At 36.4% G+C, this 26,366-nt stretch overlaps 1 protein-coding gene across 1 annotated transcript; it reads left to right on the top strand.

Moving 5' to 3' along the window:
• Nucleotides 1-15,202: 15,202 nt before the first annotated feature.
• masp2 (MBL associated serine protease 2) lies at nucleotides 15,203-25,153 on the top strand. The gene is made up of 7 exons (XM_028452809.1): nucleotides 15,203-15,328; nucleotides 15,570-15,732; nucleotides 15,804-16,023; nucleotides 17,613-17,790; nucleotides 20,545-20,676; nucleotides 24,562-24,758; nucleotides 24,992-25,153. The coding sequence occupies exons 2-7, from the start codon at nucleotides 15,614-15,616 to the stop codon at nucleotides 25,151-25,153; spliced, it is 1,008 nt and encodes a 335-aa protein (XP_028308610.1). The 5' UTR covers nucleotides 15,203-15,328; nucleotides 15,570-15,613.
• The last annotated feature ends 1,213 nt before the right edge of the window (nucleotides 25,154-26,366 follow it).

The following is a 26,366-nucleotide window of genomic DNA, read 5'->3' as shown; positions in this document are numbered from 1 at the left end:
ATACTTGAATCCTGTGTCACGAAAACAACAAAATAGAAATTAAACTGTAATTTGATTTTCTATTTAAAAAATGGTTGCGAGTATGCAATTCAAAATGCATGCATGATGATAATTAAAATGTACCAATTAAAAAAAAAAAAACAGTTATTAACAGTAATAACAATAGCTAGTTAACCTTACAATGGGTGGCGGTAAAACACTTTGGTAACACTTTACTTGAAGTTTTATACATAAGGCTGACAGTCAGGGTTGGGGTCAGTTATAATTGTTATCATGTAATTGATAATTAATTACAATTATGGAGTAATTAAATTGTAATTGAGTTCAGATAATTGACTTTGTAATTTTATTTTCCATGAAAATTGTATAAAAGTTGTTAATTATAATTAAACGTTCCATGTACAGTTCTACACATATGTAGTTAACAATTATTAAAATATGTTTTTCATATCAAGCTTTCCCACATTTTACCATTTAAAAAAAATGTTAATCTAGGAGTATACTGACAAAAAAGGATCAGACGCCCTAACCAGAAATGTTAAAACCTATATTTTCATTGATTAGGAAGCGTATCTAGACAACCTACAGATAGGAAGGAACTTAGATGATAGATATTTGTTTTTTGATTATTTTACAGCTGATTTAGGACCCGTTATCATAAGAAATGCTAACAAAAGGCTAACACAAGAGGAAGGTTTTATTAGGTTTTTCATTATCAGCTCAGTAATTGTGATGAATTTTATTTGAACTTTAGTAATTGAGAGCGTAATTGTAACTGACTTTCTGAGTATGAAAAATAATTATAATTTAATTGTAATTAGAAAAAATGCTGGTCACTGTAATCTTAATGGAAGTGTAATTTAACATGGGTAATTGGAAACGTAATTGTAACTGAAAAATGTTAATTGACCCCAATCATGCTGACATTATGCTGTCATTATTATGAATAAAGGCTGGCATACACTGTGCGATTTTTGGATCGTTGTACTCAGCTCCAGCTCATACTGTGCGACTCGTGCCGAATTGCCGCAGTTCACGATTCATATTCTCACACTATACGGACCGACACTCTGGCGAAATCTGACTGCTCACACTGTACGTCCATACACGACATGTCGGGGTCTTATTTCCGGAAATGCAACGTACAAATTAGAAGAAAACGAAACAGACGAAGAAGAAGAACCCGTCGTGAGACAGGTTAGTTTTACCTTACTGATGATGTGTTGTTGCAATAGTAATCCTGCTGTGGAGAGACACTCGCAAATCTCCGCAAAAAGAGCTTGAAAAAGACATTACGGCGATGTGATGGACCAGGAGCTAGCTGGACAGATATGGGCAGTACAGTCCGTCAATTTTACAGCAGTCCTACGGTATTCGCGCATGCGCAGTGTGAGAGTTTAAGGTAAGCTGGTCCGTAACACTGCTTCAACTGTGAGATACCCTCACAAGGAACGACTGGATTTCAAACATGTTTGATTTCCTTACGACCATACGATTGCTGATCGGGAGCTGGTCATGAGGTGTTAAATCGCTTCTCGTGACCCCATGTATACTACACGATGCACGACACCACACACGATCTAACAGAGACTCGCACGATCCCACAAAATAGACGCACAGATCGAAAATCGGCTCAAAATGGGCCAAAAATCGCATAATGCCTGCCTTAAGGAAATCAAACAGATCCCTCCACCTAACCAAAAATGCCAACATAGCTCCAAAGGTGTCATAATTTAGCGAACAACACTTATTCATGCTAATGACAGATAATGACAGCGTAATGTCAACCTTATGTATAAAACTTCAAGGAAAGTGTTACCAACACTTTTTGAGCACTATATTTACATAAAACAATTTGAAAAAAACTCTATCTTTCCCTTCCTTCTTCCTCTTTAATTACCTTCCTTCCTTCCTTCCTTCCTTCTTTCCTTCCTTCCTCCCTCTAATAAAAGTAAAAGCCCTCAGTTGTCCTAAAGTTGAAAGCAACAACAGACCTATTTCAAACATGATTAAGAAGAAAGCGTGTTGGCGGTGAGGCTGTCTAATGAAACACAGGATTCAGGGGCGATGGGAGCACCTGTGCGCCATTTCTCATCATTGTTTCCTCACGCCAGCGTCACTGACTGCTTTACTGCCTTATGGCAGTCGGCTGAATTGCCGGAGCCAGATCTGGCTTCAATTAGCAAGGAAATGACCATATTTGTTATCTGTGAAAAATAGTCAAGGCGGGCCAAATGGAAAGAGTAATGGGCCTGACGTTGGGAATGAAATCCAGCACAAAAGACTCAGCATCAATTCATCAGGACACATTCTCTGTGATTAGCATCTGTAGATGCTGGAGATTAAGGTAAACAATGAATTACAGGTGGAACATGTGCATGGGCTCAGGGTCTGGGATCAGGAAATGCACTAAAGTAGCAAGAGTCACAGGAACGTCAAAGTGCTTATTGTTCCCTATTGTCTCTGCTAAATATGTATCTATTAACACTCAGATGGTATTTTAAATTACATGCACACTTTTAATAAAGTCTCGAGAAATCATCACTAATGGCTGATTCAACATGATCGGTCTTCTTTCCACAAAACCTCATTAGGGTGGAATTTTTCATCCAAATGACATCACTGCTAGTAAAAACTGCAGTGGTAAAATGTATGCATTATTATGGATTACGGTGTATTGCATTCACTTGGAAAAATAATTGAAAATCTGACTTTTCTGAATTACTTATTTTTTAGTTTTTTAGGCTATGTTTTTCTGTTTTTTGGACTAATATTTTGTTCTGAGCTTAGAGGGCATTTGAAACAACAGATGCATTCATTTCTTTATTGAGCGCAAACATAGTCTGCTTGTTTAATTTGAAAAATGTACTTTCAACTTGGTTTAAGACACTGGGAGCATTATAATTACTTTACGCAGGCACCTTCAGATGTGCAGGACATAATAACATTTCTCCAGGATCAGATTGACAGATATGGCGCGTTCCATGGATATAAAATGATGCATTTGAAGTGCATTCAGGCTGGCTATGTGGTCACTCACTATACGATCAGGAGACTGCTGAAAATACTGGATTTACAAGTGTCTCGATAATTCAGAAGAAAACAAAATGCACAAAAAACTGAAAAAATTACTCAGAAAAACAGAGGAAAAAAGTGTTGAAAAAATTGAAAAAAATAGCTCAAAAAACAAACCGAAAAGATATTATTCAGAAAAAACTGTTTTTTTTTTCTTCAAGTAAATGCAATATGCTTCCGTCCATTATGATTTACATCAAGAAACACGTTTTTTTTGTTCAGAGATATAGTTGGAGGGGACAGCTCTTTTTTGCTGATTGAATGATTGAATTTAACAAGTTATATTAAATATATATATATAATGTGACTATTATTTACTCCGCGCAATCACTTGCATACTAATAAGTCCCTCAGTCGTCTATAAAGGCTCAGTGTGGAGTTTAAAGTACAATAAACAAGCAGAAACTTTAAGTGCGTCAGAAGACAGACCTTTCCAGAAGCTTTTTTGTTGTATGCCATTTACTGTGTTTTATGCTCCCACGCACGGTAACCAAGAACAATGGTCGTGCTAATGGAAACATTAAGACTGAACCTGTTGCTCTACTCTGAACAAAGGGAAATATTAAGATATATTGACTCATTCATCAGTCAATTGGGTTTGTGTCGCTACTGAGCATCTGGCCTCAGGACTCAAGGGAAGTCAAATGGAGATTTTTTTTTTTTTTACAAGTGAGGAGTTCAGTTTTTCCTCCCACATGTGGATATTTGTGACAGCAACGTTACACATTTCTGTGTTTAAAAGTGCATGAGTGAGATAAAGAGATGTTTCAGTGGCTGGTAAATGCTCAGCTCGTTCAGCAGGTAAAGCAGGCTGTTGACGCTTGAATTCTGTCATCTCAGAATAACTAATGTGGACGAGCAAATTACAGTGGATTATCTCCACATTGTTCCACGGTGTTCGGCTCAGTTGACTCATCTACATTTATTCAAGTCCTTAATTACAGTTTACAGCCTGTGGGTGGTTGGGACCGCGGTGATTTTAGCCGGTGGACAGGAGAAAAAGGATGAGAGTGAGGATGAAGAGGCAAAAGGATGTCATAATGATGGTAAATACACTCACAGAGTGTACTAGCATGTCTGCTGGGATCATTTGTAAAGCACAAGATGTTCACAGTTCAAAAAAAATCTCGGAGCCACTTTTTCGAGGTCACTGAAGGATCAGCGGAGAGCAGGGTTGGGGTCAGTTACATTTTTCAGCAGTTACAATTCAATTACGATTACAGTGACCATTATTTTTTTTCCAATTATATTTCAATTACAATTCATATTTATACTCAGAAAGCCAATTACAATTATGTTCTCAATTACTAAAGTTCAATTACAAATACTGAGCATGAAATAAATAACCTATAATAAAAGTTAACCTTCCTCTTGTGTTAGCGTTCTGTTAGCTTCTCTTATAATAAAGGGTCCTAAATCAACAACTATAAAATATACTAAAAACAAATCTATCATTACATGTCTTTCCTATATATAATAATAATAATAATAATAATAATAATAATAATAATAACACATGTTACAAAGTGCTTTCTCTTATTTCTCAATCCAAGTACCCCCTGTGTCCGGCTACAACATTTTGCTCAGAATACCATGAAAAAACAACTATAGAGCATAATGATGAAATAATTGAGTGGTAACACACATTTTAAATAATCTAATTTTGTAAATAAGTGAACTAAAATAGTATTTAGTGCCTCCTGAATGGATTTATTTCTATAGTTTTATAATTTACGGTAATTTCCCGCCTGGTGTGGGACAAAGACTGACCCTTGTATTTTCAGTTCATGTTCTAATCATCATTTTGTGTGTTATCTCATTTTTTGTGTTTATAGTGTCAATGTATGTATTTTGTTGTTGTTTTTTTTATCATTCACTATATTTTTCTCTTATTTTGTGTGTTTTTGTTGTCGTTTTTGTGTGTTGTTGGAATGATTTAAATTCTTCTCTTTGTGCATTTTTGGTGCCGTGTGGTTGTTTCTTATGTCATTTTGTATGTTTCTCTGTTTTGTTTTTTTGTTTTTTTTTTAGTGCTCTTTTGTATTTTTCTCTCATTTAGTGTGTCTTTGTTGTCGTTTTGTAAGTATGATTATAATTTTTTACCAAAAATAAAAAATTATGCTTTTATTTGTAATTTTTTGCTCTCTCTCTCTCTCTCTCTCTCTCTCTGTATTTATCTCAAGTACCCCCTGTAGACCCATTGTGTACTCCTAGGGGAAATAAAATATATAAAGTTTTGGTCAGAGATTAAAACTGTTTCAAAACACAGAAACATAAAAACTATTGGTTACCTTGTTAGGATTCCTAATCAATGAAAATATAAGTTTTAATATTTTTGGTGTGGGAATTGTTTGTGTCCGTATACCCCTAGATTAAATTTTTTTTTTTTTTTTAATGGTAAAATGTGGGAAAGCTTTATATGAAACATATTTTAATAATTGTTAACTACATATGTGCAGAACTGTACATAGAAGTGTAACTTCTTCATTATTATTGACCCCAACCCTGGTGGTGAGACATCAAACTTAGGCTGGAATTAAAGAGGCTTTTTCTCTTGTCTTCCTTCCAGTATCTGTCACGAGCCTTAATTATAAAGCCGATCTCTCTCCAGCTTTATGTGACTTGTGTTGTGTCTGGTACAAACAGTCGCTGTCTTGCTGTCATTTCAAGGAAGTGCTCCATATTTTTTTTATCTAATGACTGACTGACTTTCTATAAGGAAGCACTTAATTACTGCATGGCACAGCAAGCAGGCGGAGTGGCGTAGAGAGGCCAGCGTCTTTCTCTTGCACATGGACAAGCAAGGTTTGATCAAGCTGAAATCAAAAGCTGCCTGAGTGTTGCTACCTTTGCATGTTTTGAGTGCACGTCCAGGTGTGTGTGAGCAGATTATTAACGGTAGATACACAACGCTGACATTGGTCACCATCTTGCAAATTTCATGACGCATGTAAAACACATTTGCCCTTCTAATGAGAAGAGTCTCTGTGCTTTGATGATGGTCACATGTTGAAGGGCTTTTCAGAAGATTTGTGAGTTAAAGAAAGTTTGTGTAAAAAAAACTTGTTTATATGCTTTTCAACCCTTCCAAGCAAGGTCTTGTGGGGTTGTTGTTTTGTTTTTGTTTTAAATTATATTTAAATGTATTATATTTTGATCTTTTTTCTCATTTATGTCCATCTCACAGTCATACATTTACACTGCTATCCTATGTTGGGGTTTTTTTTTTAATTACTGTTTGCTTTTGCTGTTCTATGATGTTGCTGCAATGTATGAATTTCCCCTATGAGGATTAATAAAGGTTTATTCTAAAATATTCAATATGGAAACTCCACTCAGAGATTTGTTCCTATGATCCAATACAAATGTTTTGCTTTTTTAGAAACGCATGTTAACTCTACGCATATTTACAAAAGCTTTACATTTCTTATTTTTTTTAACCAATCTTGATGTACAGTATATATATATATATATATAATTTTTTTTTGTTTTAATGTTTTTAATTGTATTTGTCAGTGTAATGAAAATGTGTAACTGTCTTAACTGTCTTTACTTTTTTCCTGTTCTTACATGTACTAGAATCTTGACTAAGATTATCAACCACCACCGTGGAAGCTAATGGGGATCCAATGAATAAATAAATAAATAAATAAATAAATAGTTGCAACAGTTCACTAATCTCCTAATAAATCACAGGAATAAATGTAAGAGTACAAACATGTTCCTCTGTCAGTACATTTTAGCCTCTGTAAATGATTTGATACCTTTAGCGGGACTTATTGCTTGGACGATTTATTTGAGCCCTGATCTGTGGACATTATATGGAAATTGAGCTTAGATCATTACAGCATATTGTGAATCCTAAATGTTCTCATATTCAGGCTAAACTACAGGGGTTGATTTCATGGTGTAGGTCAGAGGTCTGCATCCTGCGGCTCTAGAGCCTCATGCGGCTCTTTGACTCTTTTGCAATGACTCCCTGTAGCTTTAAAAAAAAAAAAAAAAACAATTAATTAAAGAGTTGATATTTTCTTACAGAGGCTATTAATGATTAATGACAAATAAAATTATGATAAAACAATTTGTTAACCTAAAAATAAATCACGTTGCAGATGCAAAATACTGTTTTGTTGTTATTTCTTGCTGTTAATTTATTTTGTCTTAATTTAGACTGTTTTTAAATTGCCATTTACATGAGCAAGATCAATCAAACCAAATTAAATCAAACATTATTCTATATAATTTTAACTGTATAGAATTTCATACACTGTATTATCTTTATTGAGAAGGTATTTTTTCGGCTCCGGAAGGACTTTAATCAAGGTGAAATGAGGCAAAATGGCTCCCTTGAGAGTAAAGGTTGTAGATCCCTGGTGTAGGCTATCCATTATTCCCATTCTGTCAAATGACCCAGTTTTTGTCTTCAATCATTTAATATTAATCAAATAATTGTATTATTATTATTCTCTATTATTCATTGATTTGAACACTCCGGGCCATTGTCCTCTAGTCCATTGACAGCTACAATGGAAAGAGGAGGTTTTTTCACGCCTTTAAAGGTACAGCCCAAGGATGTAAAAGGCACGACCTCAGGGTGTGAAAATGTTATAAAGTGGAAAAACCTTGAGAAAGCAAGCGTTACAAAAGATGAAATGGGTGCCGTGTCGTTAGCTGCAGGCCAAGTGGAAGAAATCACTCGCATTTGTATTTCAGAACTGGCAGCAAATTTCCACTCTGGACCCATAGTGTGGAGAAAAGAAAAATCTTTGAGGGTCGTGTCGATAAAACAAACAAAGACTGCACTATAAAGAATTGGCTGCCTTGTAACTTCTAATTACTACAGCTGTGCCATGCCAGTGCCAATCATTAAAATGACATTTAAAATGTAGCGTACATTGGACAAAGGCAGAAGTTTTCACACAGCCTTGAGCAGCAAATAATTCAATTTAAAAGAGTTCTCGACAACATTTTCTGTAATCTTTCAGTTTTTATTGCATGTTCTACTTGTGGTCATTTATTGTGATATAATTCACTTACACTTACACACATATACAAACACACCTTTCTATACAGGTACATCTCAAAAAATTAGAATATCATGAAAATGTTTGATATTTTTTGTCACTCATTTCAGAAAGTCAAACCCATACAGTATATGATACACTGGACTTCAAGCAACGTGGATTCTGAGCCAGACTCTGGGACCTTGATTTCCAAATGATATGTAAAATGAACTTTCATCTGAAAAAAGGACTTTGGATCACTGTGCAACTGTCCGGTTCTTTTTCTCCACAGTCCCGGTAAGACTCTTCTGACGTTGTCTCTTGTTCAGGAGTGCATCCTTCTGCTGACAAGCTTTATGGAGATGCTGATTTCATTTTCCAGCAGGACTTGGCACCTGCCCACACTGCCAAAGGTACCAAAAGCTGGTTCAATGACCATGGTGTTACTGTGCTTGTTTGGCCAGCAAACTGGCCGGACCTGAAACCCATTGAGAATCTATGGGGTATTGTCAAGAGGAAGGTGAGAGACACCAGATCCAACAAGGCAGATGACCTGGAGGCTGCTATCAAAGCAACCTGGGCTTCCATTACGCCTGAGCAGTGCCACAGGTTGATTGCCTCCATGCCACGCCGCATCGATGCAGTAATTCATGCAAAAGGAGGCCCAACCAAGTATTGAGTGTATAGAAACAAACATAATTTTCAGAAGCCTCACATTTTTGTTTAAAATATCCTTTTTTTTAATTGATCTTATGTAAAGAAACTCACTCTATATCCATATCATATATGGGTTGGACTATATTACACATTTTCATAATATTCTGATTGTTTTAGATCTACCTGTATACCCTACTCTCACCCTCTTTGGTTGGTATGTTTTGTCTTCCTCAAGCTTTGGCCCTCTACCACAAGCCTTGGAGTTTAAGGATTCTGCGTGTATTATTTTCTCTGTTCCTAGCATTGTTAACTGTTGTACTGAGGTCTCAGATGTTGTGCCTGGAATCTGTTGGAGCCACCATTTCTCTCAGTTTGAGGGTCACTATTACCATGTTAATATCAACTAGTTCAGTTCGTAACTAATCCATGTAGGGTTTGTCCGTCCATGTTGCTCGCTCCTTTATCACGTTCTCCTCGTCTGGTGAATGTCTGAGTCATTCCCTGAGCAACCTACCTTTGGAGGAATCTTCTTGATGTATTTGTGGAGTTTGGATGTTTCATCCTACATTTTGGCTCTGATGCTCACGAATCTTCGGCCTACCTCTTTCTGCTTAGTGTATCGCCTTTAGGGTGCTGGACTTCAGGTGGTGAGGAGCTTTCTTCTCTTGATATCAGTGACTTCAGTCTCCTCTTTTGGCCAGTTTATAATCCCAGATGGGTATCTGATGACCATTACATACATGTTAATGGCTCTGACTGATGTTCCCCTCTGGTTGGTTAACTCCCTCGGTCCTGATTATCCTGCCTCTCTTGGATAATATCCATTCACACTTTTCTAACTCGAAAGACATCCTGATGTCCTTGCTCAATGGATAGATTGATGGATAGGTGATTAGTCATTTCTTAAGCTTGTTCATGTGGATCTTGTTGGGTTCTTTCTTTCTTGGGCATTGTTTGTATTTGAACGATTCTGATTCCGATTCTCAATTTTGATTCCTGTTCTAAACAACTCTCGATTCCAATTCTTTGAGTTGTCCAGGTCAACAGGTCAAAGATTTCACAGGAGATATTTTTCTTTTGAAAAAGCCATTACACAGGCCATGTTCATTAATTCACTTCATTGATACAATTTAATTCGGTTGCTGTAATGTAACTAGGGTATTCAATTACAAAGGTCCCCAACTGTAGCTGTAAAAGTGAAACTAAATAAAACTCAAACCCTGGAGCAATCATGTGACGAATCATACAACAGTTCTTGTTGAGAAAGATTAAGTTAATTTGGGTAGTTCTGTGCTTGCGGGACTTGCGACGATGATGCACTGGTGACGACATAATCCAAGATGGCGGCGGCCCGGACTCCAGCCGACACTATTCAATAAGAGCCTTAAAAGACATGGATATAGAGAAAAGAGTGGATGAACTGAAACATAAACATGCGGACTTTCACACAAACACACATGGACTTGTTAAACACACAAGGACCTCGGTAAACGCGGTAAATGGAACAGGCTTCACCGGACGGCTGGCGCTGGGACCCGGAGGCAGGGTTAATGCGTCACCGTACTGCATGTACAGGCTGTAATATCACCAAGTTTATCATTTTACCAGTTGTTTGAGTTACTGTCTTTACCAACTATTTATTCCTGGTGATTGTTTTCCAGAGTTTTACTGCGCTCCGCGGTCCAAACCGAAACCATAGCCAGACACACACACACACACACGCACACACACACACACACACACGCACACACACACACACACACACACTCACACAGCAGTCGCTACAGTCGTGTTCTGAACGCACCTTATACAAACCCAGCGTAAACAAACAGAGCAAGCCATTTAGGAATCGAAAAAAAGAATCGAAATTCCCAAACATCTCCATAACGGTTCCGGAACCTGATGATAGGAACCGGTTCCTATTTGGAACCAGTTCTCGGTTCCCAACCCTATTTCTTACTACGGACCATATATTTTGTTAAGCGCACTGAGATGACTTTGTTGTAATTTGCGCTACATAAATAAAGTTGAGTTGAGTTAATTGATTATAAAGGTTTTTCTTAATGATGTTACAGTAACATTAACATATAATGAAACACATGTAGACCAACAATTTGTGACTAAACAAACTTTCTATGATAGACGGAAAGCAAACTGGAGATGGACAGCATCTGACTGAGAGACAAGAGGGAACGTATGAAAACTACTCACTCATCCCAGACACAGACACAAAAAACACTAGGAGATAGATATACTGTATGTTAGTGTATTTCAAAACAGCGTTTAAACCTCACAGGGCTTTGAAGACTAAATGTCTTAAAAAATAAATGTATCATACATAACATGGACGTGAAAAAAGAAGAAAAAAAAGTGAACAAATGTAACAAAGTTGTCAAGATGCTTATGATGCCATGACAGGTGAAACATGTTCTCTGAGTAATACAGGATGTTTCTCCATTGTCATCTCTGTGTGCTTAGCAAAAAAAAAAAAGAAAAATCTAACGAGTACACAAAGAGTCTTTTTATTTGAATTTTTTGTCTCACGACAAACAAATACATGAATGAAATATAGTTTTCTCTGGTATAGTTTTTAAAAAGTACATGTTTAGGGTTACATAGAATTGTTTTACACTGCAAACGTTTGGCAACAAATGATGGAGAAGCATCTGCCCACCAAGGTTTAATACCCCACCAACGAGGAATCAGAAAGTCAAAGAGGTTACAGAACAGGTCACTCACTAAGTGTAATCAACACTGACGTTCATGTAGATAATTACAGTAATTCACTTCAAATACTAGCTATTGTCGCTTTAAATAGTATATAAAGCCTGGCTTTGAGTATTAACAGCCACTTATTTGTCCAACTGTTTATTCTAGAAAGGCCTCGGGCCGTTATAAATGACAATAGCCACACATCCATTAAATCAAACAACGTAAACCTCCGCAATTCCCTTACAATGAAGTCCAACCCTAAAGCACCAGGCAAAATGCAAATGCTGTCAGCGACAAATGCACCCTGGTGCAATCTGGTTGTATTAACTGGGAAGCTGTTGTTGACCTGCTGCTGAATGCTTTCATTCCCCAGTACAGTAATTAAGTGCAAACAAAATGGATGGGCTGGTGAATGTTGTGGGTAATGTGCATTTATTTTGCAGAAGCTTTTATCCAAAACCTTCTTGCTTATTAAAAACATAGTGCTACTTTTGAATAACAATGTTAATAAGAGATTAATATTCAGACACCCTGTCAGATTATAGCAATGTAGGTTAATAATTATAGATATTAATCAGTCTTAACACAGCAGATATGGGCTCTCACGTTTTCAGTGACTTTTGATGCTGTTAACTTGTAATAAACACACAGTTTATGAATATAACTGGTGCATTTTATTTACAGTGAAATAAAATTTACAACCCTAGGTTCTGACACCTTATTGGTCGTCAGAGGTGGAGACTTGGACCGTACTAAAAGAAACCTGATTGGTTTGCTGAGTTTGACTGCTCTTTCAGGATCTGATGTATCATTAATCATAAATATTAACAAAAAGGGTTTATCTCTTAAAGGGGCAATATTATGATAAAAAAACACTCTATAATGGTTTTGCTACAATGATATACTGTACATTCCTTTAGCCTCATTCAGAGGGCCAAAGTTGAAAAAGTTTTGTTTCCTCCTTTGTTATTCCACATTTTGTATAAAGTCAGCTCCAAACAGGCTAATTGCATTTTTCCCCACTAATGTGTAATAATGGGAAAACTTCTCCTCCCGACAATCCTGGCTCCTCCTACCCTATAAGAATGTGAGCTCCTCCCTCTCACACTAACTCACATGAAGGCAGGTTGATATTACAGTTAATATATTTATGTTCAGTAATCCAGTATATAAATCAGTTTCATTTTTAGTAGCCGTTATACCACCTTGTATTGCCTTCATGGGAGGATCTGACGTGTATGTGGACAAAACAATGGACTATCATCTTAAATGGACTATTCCTGTTGTCAGAAGCGGCGAAGATGACAAGATAGCGACGTAGCAGTTCATGTGAGTGTTTGAAACAGCTGACTCAGCTGATAGTTGAGAGTTTACTTCCGTGCGGCGCAGTGCGAGCGCTCACGATCAGTTCCACTTTTAGTAGCCGTTATACCGCCTCGTATTGCCTTTATGGGATGATCTGGCGTGTTTGTGACCCAATGTGACGCAGCGGTTGGACAAAACAATGGACTTTTGAATTAAATGGACTATTCCTGTGTAAAGAAGAGGTAAGGAGGAGAAGGAAGACTGTTAATGACTTACTGCTGCTGCTGCTGTGATGAATACACGCTGAAGCCCACTCATGCATATGCATGAAGACCCAAAAAACGGCCTGTTTTTAGGAGTGCTCTGAAAGTGACTTTTCAGAGGGCTAAAACTCCAGAAAACAGGAGAGTTTTGGAAAATAAACTTAAAAAACTATGTTGTTGGGGTTCTTAGAACAACTGGGGATGGGTAAAAAATATCATAATACTGGACCTTTAAAGTTTACTTTATAAAGTAACTCCTCCCATGTTGTTCTACCTGCTACCTGCGAAACTCAGCTGTGTTTGTTTGCAGGTGATTGGAGTTGGCCTGTGAGCTGAGTGAGAGTTCATCAGGTGGAGGCATTAAAAGCTGGCCTGAGTGGGAGCTGTAACCTTTCTTTCTGCTCTACAGGGTCCTGCTGAATCCTTCCACTCCTTGTGATTTAATTTGGTTTTGCTGTGGTGTCTGGCCTCCCTTTTCTGTTGCCATCTTCAAGCCAGGTGGTAACAAATGGAGGCGTGTCTGGGATTGTTGTTTAAGTCCTAGAGATTCTTTGTGCTGACATTGCTTGGGAGTATTTCGTACATGTTGACGTATTGGTTGATACTCCTTTCATGAAGAGACTGTATGTATTTTTGTCTGCTAATGTTTAAGGAAATGGTGTTGTCAGTAATTGACGGCGGAGCTTTTAGGTTGCTGAGGCATAGGGCTGCGTTTTAGAACTTAACTTGGAAAAACAAACATGATTGGGTAAAAAGTTAAGGAAATTGAGAAAATGGTGATTTTTGTTTTATTTTACTTTTTTGCAAATGCATATACTTAAATTTGATTACTGTCCCCTATACACACAAACATGTTATTTTCTTGGACTGTGTCTCTGCAGGAGTCTCTGTATAGTATTGTCTTCATGTAGAAGGCAAAAGGTTAAAAGCAGATTATGAGAGGTACGCGTTCCACTGGCTTACATCCATCTAGGGATGCTCGATTATAGAAAAAAAACAATAATTACGATTATTTTAGTCATCAATGAAATCACGATTATCCAAACAAGTATTTGTCAACCAAAAAGTTTTTTTTTTTCTCTACAAAAAAATATATTCTTTAAACATAAATAAAATCTTTCAAGCACTAAAATCAAGTATGGTCACAGACAAAAACATTTTAAAAATACTTTATTTGAATGTGATTAAATAAAATAGACACGTATAAGTTGCCACAGAACTGTAGTGTTTAAATGACAAAAAATTATGTCAAGGAAACTGCAAATTATGAATCAAGTATGAAACACTGTCAAATATATTCTTTGAACAAGTATGTTCACTTTTGTAAACAAATGCAATACTGCATCAGAAGTGTATTAGTTAGGAGCAGAAGAGCTTGGATGCACGTGCATTAAACAACTCCAAGTTAGTAGTAATATTTTTTTTTTTCTCATGTGTGCCAAGTAGATATCCTAAATCAGTGGTTCCCAAATGTCTCGTGTAACTAACCTCTCCATAATTTTACATGCTTTTTCATTTGTGGAATAGTAGGCTCTCCTAAACCACTGTGTCTCCAACATTGGTTCCTTAAAACTTAATCTACAAATTAAAAACAATGAGTGGAATTTATTTATTTTTTAAGTACTTTGCAACTTTAATGTGATTACCTCAATAGTAAGTACATACAGTCTCCTGTAAAATGTAGCTCATTACTGTCTCCTATTGTCATAAGTGTGACATAGGAATAGTTCTGTTAGTTTGTAGTGAATTTATCAAAAAAAAAAAGGACTAAAAAAGAACTAGGAACATTTCCTGATTGTTTTTGAAATAATTGTTAAATCTTTCAGAGTACCCGCTGCAATGTGCTGTTGTACCCCTAGGAGTACACGTACCCCTGTTTGGGAACCACTGTCTAAATCGTGGAAGTTTGTTTTTTTCTTTTAGAAAATAATTTAAGAATAACACTTTTTTTTTTGAAAAATAATTGTTTTTTCTCGATTATTTTTTTGTAATCGTTGAGTGTAAATCGAATTTCGATAAATTGCACAGCCATACATCCAACTGTCTTTTTTTCTCTTTTTTTTACAGGAATAGGGCTACTCTGTGTTGTCCATTTTGGTTTGTCCTGACAAACAATGTGCAAACAAAAAATCCTAGGTTTCCTTTGGTGTGCCTTTGTCTTGTGGGGACAGAAACTGCATCTGCTGATGGAGACACTACTACGCACATCTCCACCATCATAATAGCAGGGTCGGAAATAATTAGCAGCTTGAGTCTGCTCTGATCATCATCACGGTTTAAATGAGAATCACAGGGTGCTGATGTGAGATCCAGGTGAGAAGGGGCTGTTACATGCAAACTTTTTACGTTTCTAAATTAAGATCAATAGATTTTCCCAATCAATGACAGCAGCATGATCATTAAGAACCTTTAAAAAATGCTAATTAATGTTGAGGGGGACGATTTACACACTAACGTCCTCATTGATTTCAAAAGACTAGGAAGAGAAATGTGAAAACAGAGCTGAGCGGAAAAGTATGAAAATAAATTGTTGTGACATCTATGATTCTCACAGATTTTGTGTCAGAAGAAGGCGGCCTACGATGACAAACTGATCACATGGCTGTCTCATTTGTTTACCCAAATGTCAGCACAGAGTTCATTTACCCAGTGAGTGTGAGCGAATGTTACAAAAACACACACTGTGCTCGTGGATACAGTGAAGCCAGAATGACCAGGTGAGCTTCACTTGTTTATTTGCTGTAAAAATGATTAAACCGATTCTTCTCACGTCTAATTTACCCAGTGGCCTGTGTGTTTTTGTCCTACTTTCTTTCCTTCATGTCACTCTGAGTGTGGAAATGACGGGGTTGTATGGCAGCTTCACTTCCCCCAGCTTCCCTCACCCGTACCCTGACAACCAGCGAATGGCGTGGAACATCACGGTCCAGCCTGGCCACAGGGTCAAGCTTTACTTCACCCACTTTAGCCTGGAACCCTCCAACCAATGTGAATACGACTACATCCAGGTACACGCAGAACAAACTGAGAGCAAATATCCAAACTAGAGTCAGTAGCTCAAGCCAGTGTTTCTCAAATGGGGGTACATGTACCCCTAGGGGTATGCGGTGGGGGTATTTGAGAGAGAGAGAGTGGAAAATTAACCAAGTGTCAGTCTTGGTCCCACCCAAGGCGTGAGATGACCGGAAATGATAAACATAACATGCTCGCACTTGAAAACCCTCGTCCTGACATTTGAAAAATCCTCAAAATATTAACTGTCACAAAAAATTATTGACATTGATTTATTATGACCAAGCTAAGCACTTTAGTGAATTTATAGTTCCATGGAAATGGTTCATCCATTACATTTATAATACCGGTAGGGGAATAAAACATTATTAAATATGATTAGTCACGTGTTTATGCAGAGAATTTTATTACGTAGTAGTTTCTGTGACAAACACAAATCATGAGCCCTGAGTTAATGTCACCTTCCAACAAGGTATCAATGGTCCGCCTCCTTTCCTTCTTTAAAATCAGTCCTCGCCAAAGTTTTATTCAAAATCCTCAAAAACATTGTTTTTTTTTTTTTACCAAAAATTGTCAGACTGGAAAATTGTCTTCATTACCTAGAATCCCCATTATAACACCAATGTTTAGATGCATGAATTGTTGCTGGGTTATGAATTCAGATTTACACATACCTAAAATAACTCCAAAAATAATATTTTTTTAAAAAAAACGGCATTTTTTTTTTTGCCAAAAATCAGAATCAGAAAAATGTTAGCACTAATCTAAATCCCTGAGTGAATGTCACCTTACAGCGAGGTATCAATGTTCCACCTCATTTCCTTCTTTAAAATCAGTCCACGACAAAGATTTTTTCAAAATCCTCAAAAATGTGTTTTTTTCGCCAAAAATCGACCGACCAATTTTTTTTTTTTCATTACCTGGAATCCTCCCGTTAGTACCAATGTTTTGGTGTGAGAACGGTTGGTGGGTATTGCATTAAAAGACCTACACCACTCTACACAGACAGACAGACAGACGGATGACGAACTGATGACAATACCCTTCGGCCGAGGGTAGAAACTATAATAATTATTTTATTCAAGAGCCACTAAAGCAGTGTTTTTTAACCTTGGGGTCGGGACCCCATTTGGGGTTGCATGGAGCCCATTTTTTTTTATTATTATTAAAACAACACAGTCTTAAACAACTGTATTTCTATACGTTAACTTTGTCATATATAAATCTAGTTTAACTAAAATGCAGCAAAAAAAATTAAATCTGAGCTCAAACATGATTAAAAAGTAATTCTAGACAAAAAAATGTCTTTGGGGTCGCCAGAAATTCTTGATATCAAAATGGGGTCACCATCCAAAAAAGGTTGGAAACCACTGCACTAAATACTGTTTCTTTCCACTTATTTACAAAATAAGATTCTTTAAAATGTTCATTCCATCATTATGATCTATAGTTGTTTTTAAATAGTTTTCTAAGCAAAATGTTGTAGATTCAGAAATTAGAGAAAGGAGGTATTTGAGCCAAACATGTTGGAGAAACACTGGCTTGGGCTATTCACTGGAAAACACTTCTGACCTTGTCAAACCAGGTTCTGGCTGAGGGGAACGAAACATTGCGGTTCTGCGGTGAGGAAGAGAAGAACTCTGAAAGCACCCCAAGGAACACCGTCATCCTCTCAGCCGGAAACGTAATGTCAGTGGTCTTTAGGAGTGACTACTCTAACGAGGGCCGATTCACTGGCTTCCAAGCTTTTTACACCTCAGAAGGTGATGCAAAACAGTGACAATGGTTGCCAGAGGGCAGATACAGTTTAAGAAAAGGGCAAAAGGGTTTCCACTGGCATAAAAATTTAAATTTAGGAATACAGAGGCCACTATAATTACTATAGTTTTGTAATAATAATAATAATAATAAAAGTATTAATATTATGGATGCTCAATATTAGCTTTATCTAATATGCCGATATTGTCCAACACTAAATTTCCAATTTTGAATATTAATCAATACCAATATACAGAGGTGTAAAGAGTACTAATATATCCTACTCAAGTAGAAGTACTGTTACTTGATTGAAATTGTACTCAAGTACATGTACAAGTAAGTCATACATAAAATACTCAAGTACAAGTAAAAAGTAGCTCAATTAAAGAGTACTGAAGTACAAGTTACAAGTTATTTTCAGCCCCCACATTTATTTTTGTTTCCCTTGCATATCCAGTAAACATCTCATGTATAAACTTAAAAGGGAAAAGACAAGATCTTGAATAAATTATTTTCCACAAAGGAATTTGTATGAAATAAAAGGTTTGTCAAAATGTACAATTATTTAAAAAAAAAAATAACACCAATGAATTAAATTCAAGATTTTAAAAATAGTATAGCTACGTTTATGAACTCTAAAACTGAGAAAATAACTGCCATTTAATGCTGTTTAGGTGCAGTGCATTCCGTTTAATCTGGTTGGTTGGCTATGATGTGATGCATTTGATTGTTGTCTGGTCATTTCATTTTTTTGTCGTTTCACAATGTCCGTTGGTCATTTTAAAACAGAAAATAATAATTTACTCATTAACGGTTGGGTGCATAAATGTAACAAATAACTTTACTTCTTTTAAAACGTACACAATTACAAGTAAAACTAGACCGCATTCCCTGAAGAAAATGCAAGTGAGGATGCATGTGCTGGCCGCTGCAGTAGGTTAGCATTAGCCTAGCATTTGCTATAGTATTAGCATTAGCCTGATGTTAGTATTAGCCTAACATTAGCATTAGCCTCGTGTTATCATTAGCATTAGCCTAGTGTTAGCACTAGCATTAACCTAGCATCCAACTACTCATTTTTTGACTTTTTAACTTTTTTTGTAACACTGATAATGCCGTGCAGCCTCACTATTGTAATTGCTGTACTTTATTTTTAACTTTTTTTGTAACACTGATAATGCCGTGCAGCCTCACTATTGTAATCGCTGTACTTTATTTTTAACTTTTTTTGTAACGCTGATGATGCCGGAGTAGTTAGAGCTAGACGGAAGAATAATAATAACTATAATAATAAAGTACAGTGATAACAATAGTGAGGCTGCTCCTGCATCCTCACTAATTACTGATTTAGAAAAAAGTACCCATTAAAGAAACTCAATTACAGTAACGTGAGTACTTGTAATGCGTTACTTTTTTTCCACAAATACACACCAGTACAAAATAAGGAGACTTGATCAACTTCAGTAATGAAATTGGCATATTCGTTTTTAGTGTTTGAAACAACAGCACATACTGTATCAGTTTTTCAATATTGTTGAAAAACCCAGTACCGATCACATTGTATGGCTAATATCAGTGGACCGACAATATCGCCTATTTCTAGTTACGATGTATCATAAACCATTGGGAATAATAGTTGGTTTCATGTGATGTTGGCACACACACATTTCAATTCTAATGCGACTTTACTATGGAGCTTTTCCACAAAGTGCAATAGTCTATTCCTGAACTACTCATAATTTAATGATATTGTTGTGCAAAAAGTGCATCTGAGGTCAGGCATGGACTTTTAGTGTGCAGACATGTTGGAACAGGGAAGGGCATGAAATTGTCCAAAATAGTTTATTGTAATGCAGAAGCAAAAAGCACAACTCATGCAAAATAACCCAACACAGTCAGATGGGTAGCTACTGGTCTCCTGTCGACTCCTGAATTCAGACCACTTGTTACCAAAATGTAGCTGGTATAGAAAGGAAATTAGCAATTTAGGATATTTGACTTTATTGTATTTATTGTACAGGTAAACAGAGGTGAAAGTAATGGATAGCAAGTACTTACGTTACTCTAATTGAGTTGCTTTTATGGGTACTTATTAAATCAGTAATTTTACATGTACTTAAAGCTGATATCCGGAGTTTCTGAGAAATCTGTGTTCATATATGATTCTTTTGAAATGCGAAAAAATACCTAACTAGTCTTTTACTATGGTTTACTGCCAGTGGTCATTAATATACATTAATCTATGTAAGTTCCTCCTTCGTCCTATAGACCCTTATACAAATAGAAACGATCGGCGACTGTGCCCAGCCAATAGGCTTCGACTTCCTGTGTTTGAGACTGTCAATCAAAGTGAATGTAGAACTGTGCACGGAATCAAGGCCGCGAGATATTTACTGTATGCAAGGGAACCGTGGTCAAATTTATTACCAAAAATAAATGCAGGGGGTGAAATTAACTAGTAACTTTTACTTTGAGTACTATTTAATTGAGCTACTTTTTACTTGTACTTGAGTATTTTATGTATGACTTGTATGCACTTGAGTACAATTTCAATCAACAGTTCTTCTACTTGAGTAGGATATATCAGTACTCTTTACACCTCTGCAGTGTGCAATATATATATTATCTGCTTACCTATTGGAAACATTAAAAAAAAACACTTCTACGTAAAGTATATTTATATATTTACTCAGAAATGGAAAATCAATGTGTTCATCAGTTGGAAAATTTATGTTGAACTTTGTTTCTCCCTCTTACAGACATCAATGAATGTCTGTCCAAGATAGATGGAGAAAGAGTCTGTGATCACTTTTGCCACAATTACATTGGTGGCTATTACTGCACTTGCAGACAAGGATTCCTTCTCCATGACAACAAACAGTCCTGCACAGGTAAGACGCACACGAAAGGCTAAGAGGCATGTTCATCAGAGCTCAATCACAATAGTCCTTTAGGGGCTGCAGTATCGTAGTGCTTGACCATTTAATGATGTCTGGAAGGAGCTTACATATGTCATTTTTCAAAGTAAACATGCTGAGGGCTTGCTCCACACAACACAGACATCTAAAGTATGTCAATCGAGCAAAACTGCTTGGATAAGTGTGAATAGACCAAGGATTGGTCAAGAGAAGTTCACTGTTACTCAGGTGCTTTACTAAAGATGGATGAATTTTTAAAAAAAAATTTTTTTTATCTTTTGCAGCTTAGAATTGGATGTGAGGGCATAACACATAGATGTTTAAATACAAACAGATATGAATGTTATTTAAGGGCCTGTACTACGAAGTAGGATTTCCTTTTATTGCTCTAACTTTTAATCGATGGGTGCAATACTACGAAGCTGGTAAACGTCTTACGGAGCTAAATCACCATGGTAACTTAGGCTGAATGACTAACCTGGTCGGGACCAGGTTTTGTTCTGGCAAGGATCTGAGCGAGTACTACAGTCCCGCCCCCTGACCAATCATTTCTCTTAGAAAACAATAAAATAAAAGCACTGTGTGGATCTGATGTGACGCTGACAGGAGAGAGAATATATAGAAATCTATGCAATCCTTTCATTTACACAATGACAACATATATATTTTTATCTGATGGACTTACCTACATTCATCAGAGGATAAAGCATGCGCGCATCGGAAGCTTTCAGACCGATAAATTAATTAAGTCCTGTAAGATAATATAAAATATAAATATTGTGCACCTTATGATGTAGGCTGAGCTGTATGAAAGCGGCATCAGAGCCACAGACAAGGTAAAGGTGAAAGTAAAAGTGAAACTGATCAGACTGTCTGTGTGTTCTTCGTTTATAATCTCACTAATTTAAGCATTAACACTCATCAATTCCTGCATAGATTCCTTGCTGTTTTTACTGCAGCGACATTGTAGTTTTTGGTCTGAATTATTGAATTTAATTCTTAATATTTTAAAAGAATTAATCCTCAGTTGTGACATAAATTTCTTTCATTTTTGTGATTGGTCTTACGCTGTAATCTCCACCCCTGTCACAAGAGCACAGACGTAGCCAGGCTGAAATCAACTCGCTTAACTTGGAGAGTTGCAATCGAGATTAGGACAGCTTCTCTCTGACGGAGAATGTTTGGTTAGGTGAAGCCCGCTAACGGTGATAAATTCAGGATACAATTATCTAGCTTCATAGTACAGGCCCTAAATGTTTCAGTAAGGCTCCAGAGACTCAGGGGGAAACAAAATCTATACATTTAATACTCTAAAACAAGGGTGTCAAACTAGTGTTGGTTCAGGGGCCAAATACAGACTAGTTTATTCTCAAGTGGGGCACAGATTTTCAGAAGGAAAAAGTGCAATTGATGTGCTCTAGTGTGCACTTCTAGGTATTAAATTACATAAAAGTAGAAACCGACGGTATCCAAGCATTAAGTGACCCTAAACTTAAATTCATTGAAATTTCCTTGATATTATGAACAATTGTTATTCAATTTAGTAGAGCAATATGAGGAAATGTGCAGGATTTTAAAAAGCCTGGGAATTTTGTAGATTTACAGTATATCATGTATATTTTGAGGAGCTGAAATATCTATTTTGTAATGTACACAATGATACATGTTTTTTCTGTCTTTTACTTTCTCCTGCAGGCCGAATTAGATGCTCTAAAGTGGCGGAGTTGGCCCCCGGGCCTTGAGTTTGACACATACTCTAAAAACTCCCTCAGCTGATGGTTTTGCATCTTGAAATGCTGTCTGTTAAAGCTATATTCTGTTCGAACTGATTTCAGAGTCAAAAGATTGACAGATGCATAAAGTAGGTGATCTTTGCCAGATGGTGTGAGGCAAGGTTAATTACTGTAGATTCCCTGGGGAACAGCGACTTCAAAATGGCATTAAAAATGGATACCTGTGTGCTGTGCAAATAGTGTGACAACACACGGTAATTAATCACAATTACAAGCTTATGTGATGCTGTAAATTATTATTCTTTGCCAGAGGAAAAAAAGAGTGACAAAACAAATCATGCAATGAATAGGCAGAAAAAATGATTATCTGCCTGTGATAATTATATAAATTGCACCAACTCTGCCTGTTTGTTTATTGTTGATTTCTGTCTGTAACGACTGCAGACTCTGTAACACTAAAGCACTCAAAGCATTTTTGATGCTTTTAAATAGATGGAAAAATTACCATTTTCTCCAGAACACTTAAAACAGGGGTTCTCAACTGGTTTCAGCCTGGGACCCACATTGTGCCACGGTCATTAATTTGCGACCCACTTTTTCTTTTTAGAATTCTTCAGACCAAATTTAGTTTTTCAAAAATGGCTGAAAACACACATACAAAATATTTTTTAAAACATACATCTATATATTTTTGTGTGCAAAATGCCTTTCACAGCATGCCTGTAAAAAAAAAAAAGTTTATTTCAAAATAAAAGACAAGTCCAACATGAGAGACATGAAGTATTTATTTTTGACCAGCTCTCCGCGACCAGTACTTTTCATCCAACTCAAAACTGTCCAAATAAGTAATAAAGCAACCAAAGGTGCACTTTCAAAAGGTATTTATAAAGAGAAGGGGAATATAATTTAGGGGAGAACCGCATTTCAAGATGCCATATGCCAGAAAAACACTGAAAAGGATGAGTATAACAATAGTAGGGGTTAAATTATGGAACTGCCTAAAGGATGAAATAAAACAAAGCACCAACCTGTTTAAAAAAGTTATTTAAGCAGTGTTGGGTAAGTCTAAACTTGTATTATATTTATCTTGCTAGTTATTGGGATAAAAATTTATTATTTGTATTAAAATATTACTGGTTTTTTTTTGTTTTTTTTTAAATGTAATTGAGTTACACTACTTTGAGTTACTTTTGGTCCAGAACACTAATTATATCACACTGATAGTGTTCAAATAACAAACGTCTAAGTTTTGTTTCATATACTGCTGTTTCAGGAGCAGAAAGCTCTTTTTTGTTCTCCATAAGTTATATTTAACTGTAATAATCTTTTTTTCCTTAAATACTGTAATTGCAAACAATGAGGAAACAAAGCAAATATGCTCTTAAATTAAATATTCATCTAACTTGAGTTACTTTAATTGTAACTATAGTAATATATTACCAGTTTTCACTTTTGTAATGAGTTACACTGCTGAGTTACTTCAAAAAGGAATATATTACAAAAAAAAGGACTTACTCTCAACACTGTTTTTAAGTCATATATAGTTAGTAAGTATGAGAAAGAAGAGCAACAATTGTATGTAATATGTATATAACAGTATAAAATATATTAATACTTAAGAATATAAAATGATTGATAATATTGTTCATTTAAATATTGCCACACTATATTTTATATTTAAAATTGAATTATTGAAATGGCCAACGGAAAAGGGTAAAAAAAAAAAAGGGGTTAAAAAGTTTCAATTTTAAGGTTTTCTGGGGGAATAATAATGAAAATAAGGGGCATCACTGACTTAATAACTTTTACATGCAGTAGTGTCGCTGATAATGTAGTGGCTTAATTTTGGTACCAGTCCACTACTATATGTATGTGTATAAATGTAGAACGTATATGTTTGATGTGCATGTATAAACTGTATCTATATAACTTTGTGTAGAATATATTTTGAATGTGAATAGGAAAACTAATAACATTAGTTTCCTCATTATTATGACATTTTTTTTATTTTATAGAGAGCCTTGTTTGTTTGTGATGGGGCAGGTGTGTATAAGCTTTTGTTTCGACTGATTAGTTAAATAATTGAGTCTTGTTTGTTCTGTTTTAAATGACTTTGATTATCCAGTTCCATGTCCCAGCCAAATCCTCACCTCACCCCATGGAGTTCTGACCAGTCCAGGTTACCCAAACCCCTACCCACCTATGAGTCAGTGCGAGCACAGCATCCATCTTCAGGGCGGCGACAGAATAATCCTAGACTTCCTGGAACCTTTCGACGTAGAAGGACACCCGGATGTTCCATGTCCGTACGATTCCCTGAAGGTCAGTTCTGTGCTTTCAGTCACACGATGCACTCGTTGAAACATCAGTGAGTAATGTATTCATCCTCATGCTCCAGGAGATTTTCTGTCACGTCTTGTCCGTTGTTTGGTGATATACTGTATGGTCATGCGGTTGCCTGCATCTTTTACTTTGTCAAGACATCAATCTCTCAGGCACCTAATCAATCACAATCTAGTTTTTTTCTCCCTTTGTTGTATGTTTATCTTTGTCAGATTGTAACAGCTGGACAAGAGTACGGTCCCTTCTGTGGCACAACGCCACCAGGACGCATCGACACAGGGAGTTACCAGGTCAATATCGTGTTCAGATCAGACCCGAGTGGGAAAAACAAGGGATGGAAGATAAAGTACAACAGTACCAAAGTTGGAACTTAACCTCAGTCTGACAAATCAAGTATTTTATTTCAGTGATCCTTTTCTGAGACGATGCAGAAACTAATCACTTTTGTATTGTTCTGTAATGATTTGTCTAATAATTGGACAAGGGAAACCTTTACTGGATATTATTTTCAAAGAAAACCACTTAAAGAAAATTCTAACTACAATACAATCTGGTTTCCTGCTTCTTTTTGAGAGTTTTTAAAAGAGTTGTTCGAAAAGAAAGGGACATCTTAAACCTTAAGCTGTGGTTACATAGAGAAGAAGTAATCCGATTACTCAAAACTTAATGCAAACACATCATGTAATCACCCCGATCTGATCAAATTGAACAAAACCTTCCAAACCCTTATCTTTTGAAGACTGTACCAGTTATCAAATAATCACCCAATGAATTAATGGAATTTCTGAATAATACCTCCATAAAAGCCTTCATTTGTCTTCATGGAGTTATTCTGCATAACTCAGGGGGGAAAACTGAATTAATTCAGTAAAGCACTCAGTTTGAAAGTCTTTTCTTAAAAGCATTAAATGCTTGTCCTTTACCTTCATACATTATGCAGCGCCATTCCAGCAATATCTGCTTTTAAAATATCAGAAAGGTCCTTATAGGTTCCTCAGCGTCATAACATTTCCTCTCCTTTGGCAGTTCTGCGCAGACGTGTGCAAATGAGGCAACATGTTTCTATTTTTTCCTCATCATCACACTGTGAACTCTGTCATAGGCTGAGCTGTCTGAACCATTCTAAACTGTGTGTGCTGACGCATATATTGTCATTTCATGCCCAACAACCCAAAGTAAGGTATGCTCTGACCCACGTCTCACCTTGAATCCTGCAGTCCAGTGAATTTCAGCAGTGTCATTGTACGACTGTGGATACTTTGCGACAGCATGAAAGATCCAGACAGTTCTGAGGGCTCCTGAGGGCTTACAGAGCAAACCAGCATTTCTTATCTCTGCTTTATCTAAACCAAGGAGACGCTGCGGCAGACGAGTGCACGCTGCACTGCATCCCACTCTCTGAGTTAATCAGCGTAGTCAGGAGTTAATTCATCCCATTTTTTTGATTTTTTTTTTAACATTTAAATGACTCTGAAGTTGTCTAAATATTTTGTAAACAACAATATTTTGCTGTTGTATAGTTATGAGGTCAAATCTATTGTAGTCTCAATGTTTTTAGAAACTTGTACAGTATATGAAGCATGTATA

Source organism: Gouania willdenowi, chromosome 7 (assembly GCF_900634775.1).
Source record: "Gouania willdenowi chromosome 7, fGouWil2.1, whole genome shotgun sequence".
NCBI classification, from domain to species: Eukaryota; Metazoa; Chordata; class Actinopteri; order Blenniiformes; family Gobiesocidae; genus Gouania; species Gouania willdenowi.
The sequence above is the reverse complement of the archived record's forward strand: the minus strand, read 5'-3'. Positions and strand labels throughout refer to the sequence as shown.

What these genes read in the sequence shown, in the direction of transcription:
- masp2 (XM_028452809.1), top strand. Translation starts at nt 15,614, where the DNA reads ATGGCTGTCTCATTTGTTTACCCAAATGTCAGCACAGAGTTCATTTAC. An exon ending in AGTGAAGCCAGAATGACCAG is followed by an intron (nt 15,733 to 15,803) that starts GTGAGCTTCACT and finishes TTTACCCAGTGG; the next exon opens with CCTGTGTGTTTTTGTCCTAC. An exon ending in CAACAAACAGTCCTGCACAG is followed by an intron (nt 20,677 to 24,561) that starts GTAAGACGCACA and finishes TTGATTATCCAG; the next exon opens with TTCCATGTCCCAGCCAAATC.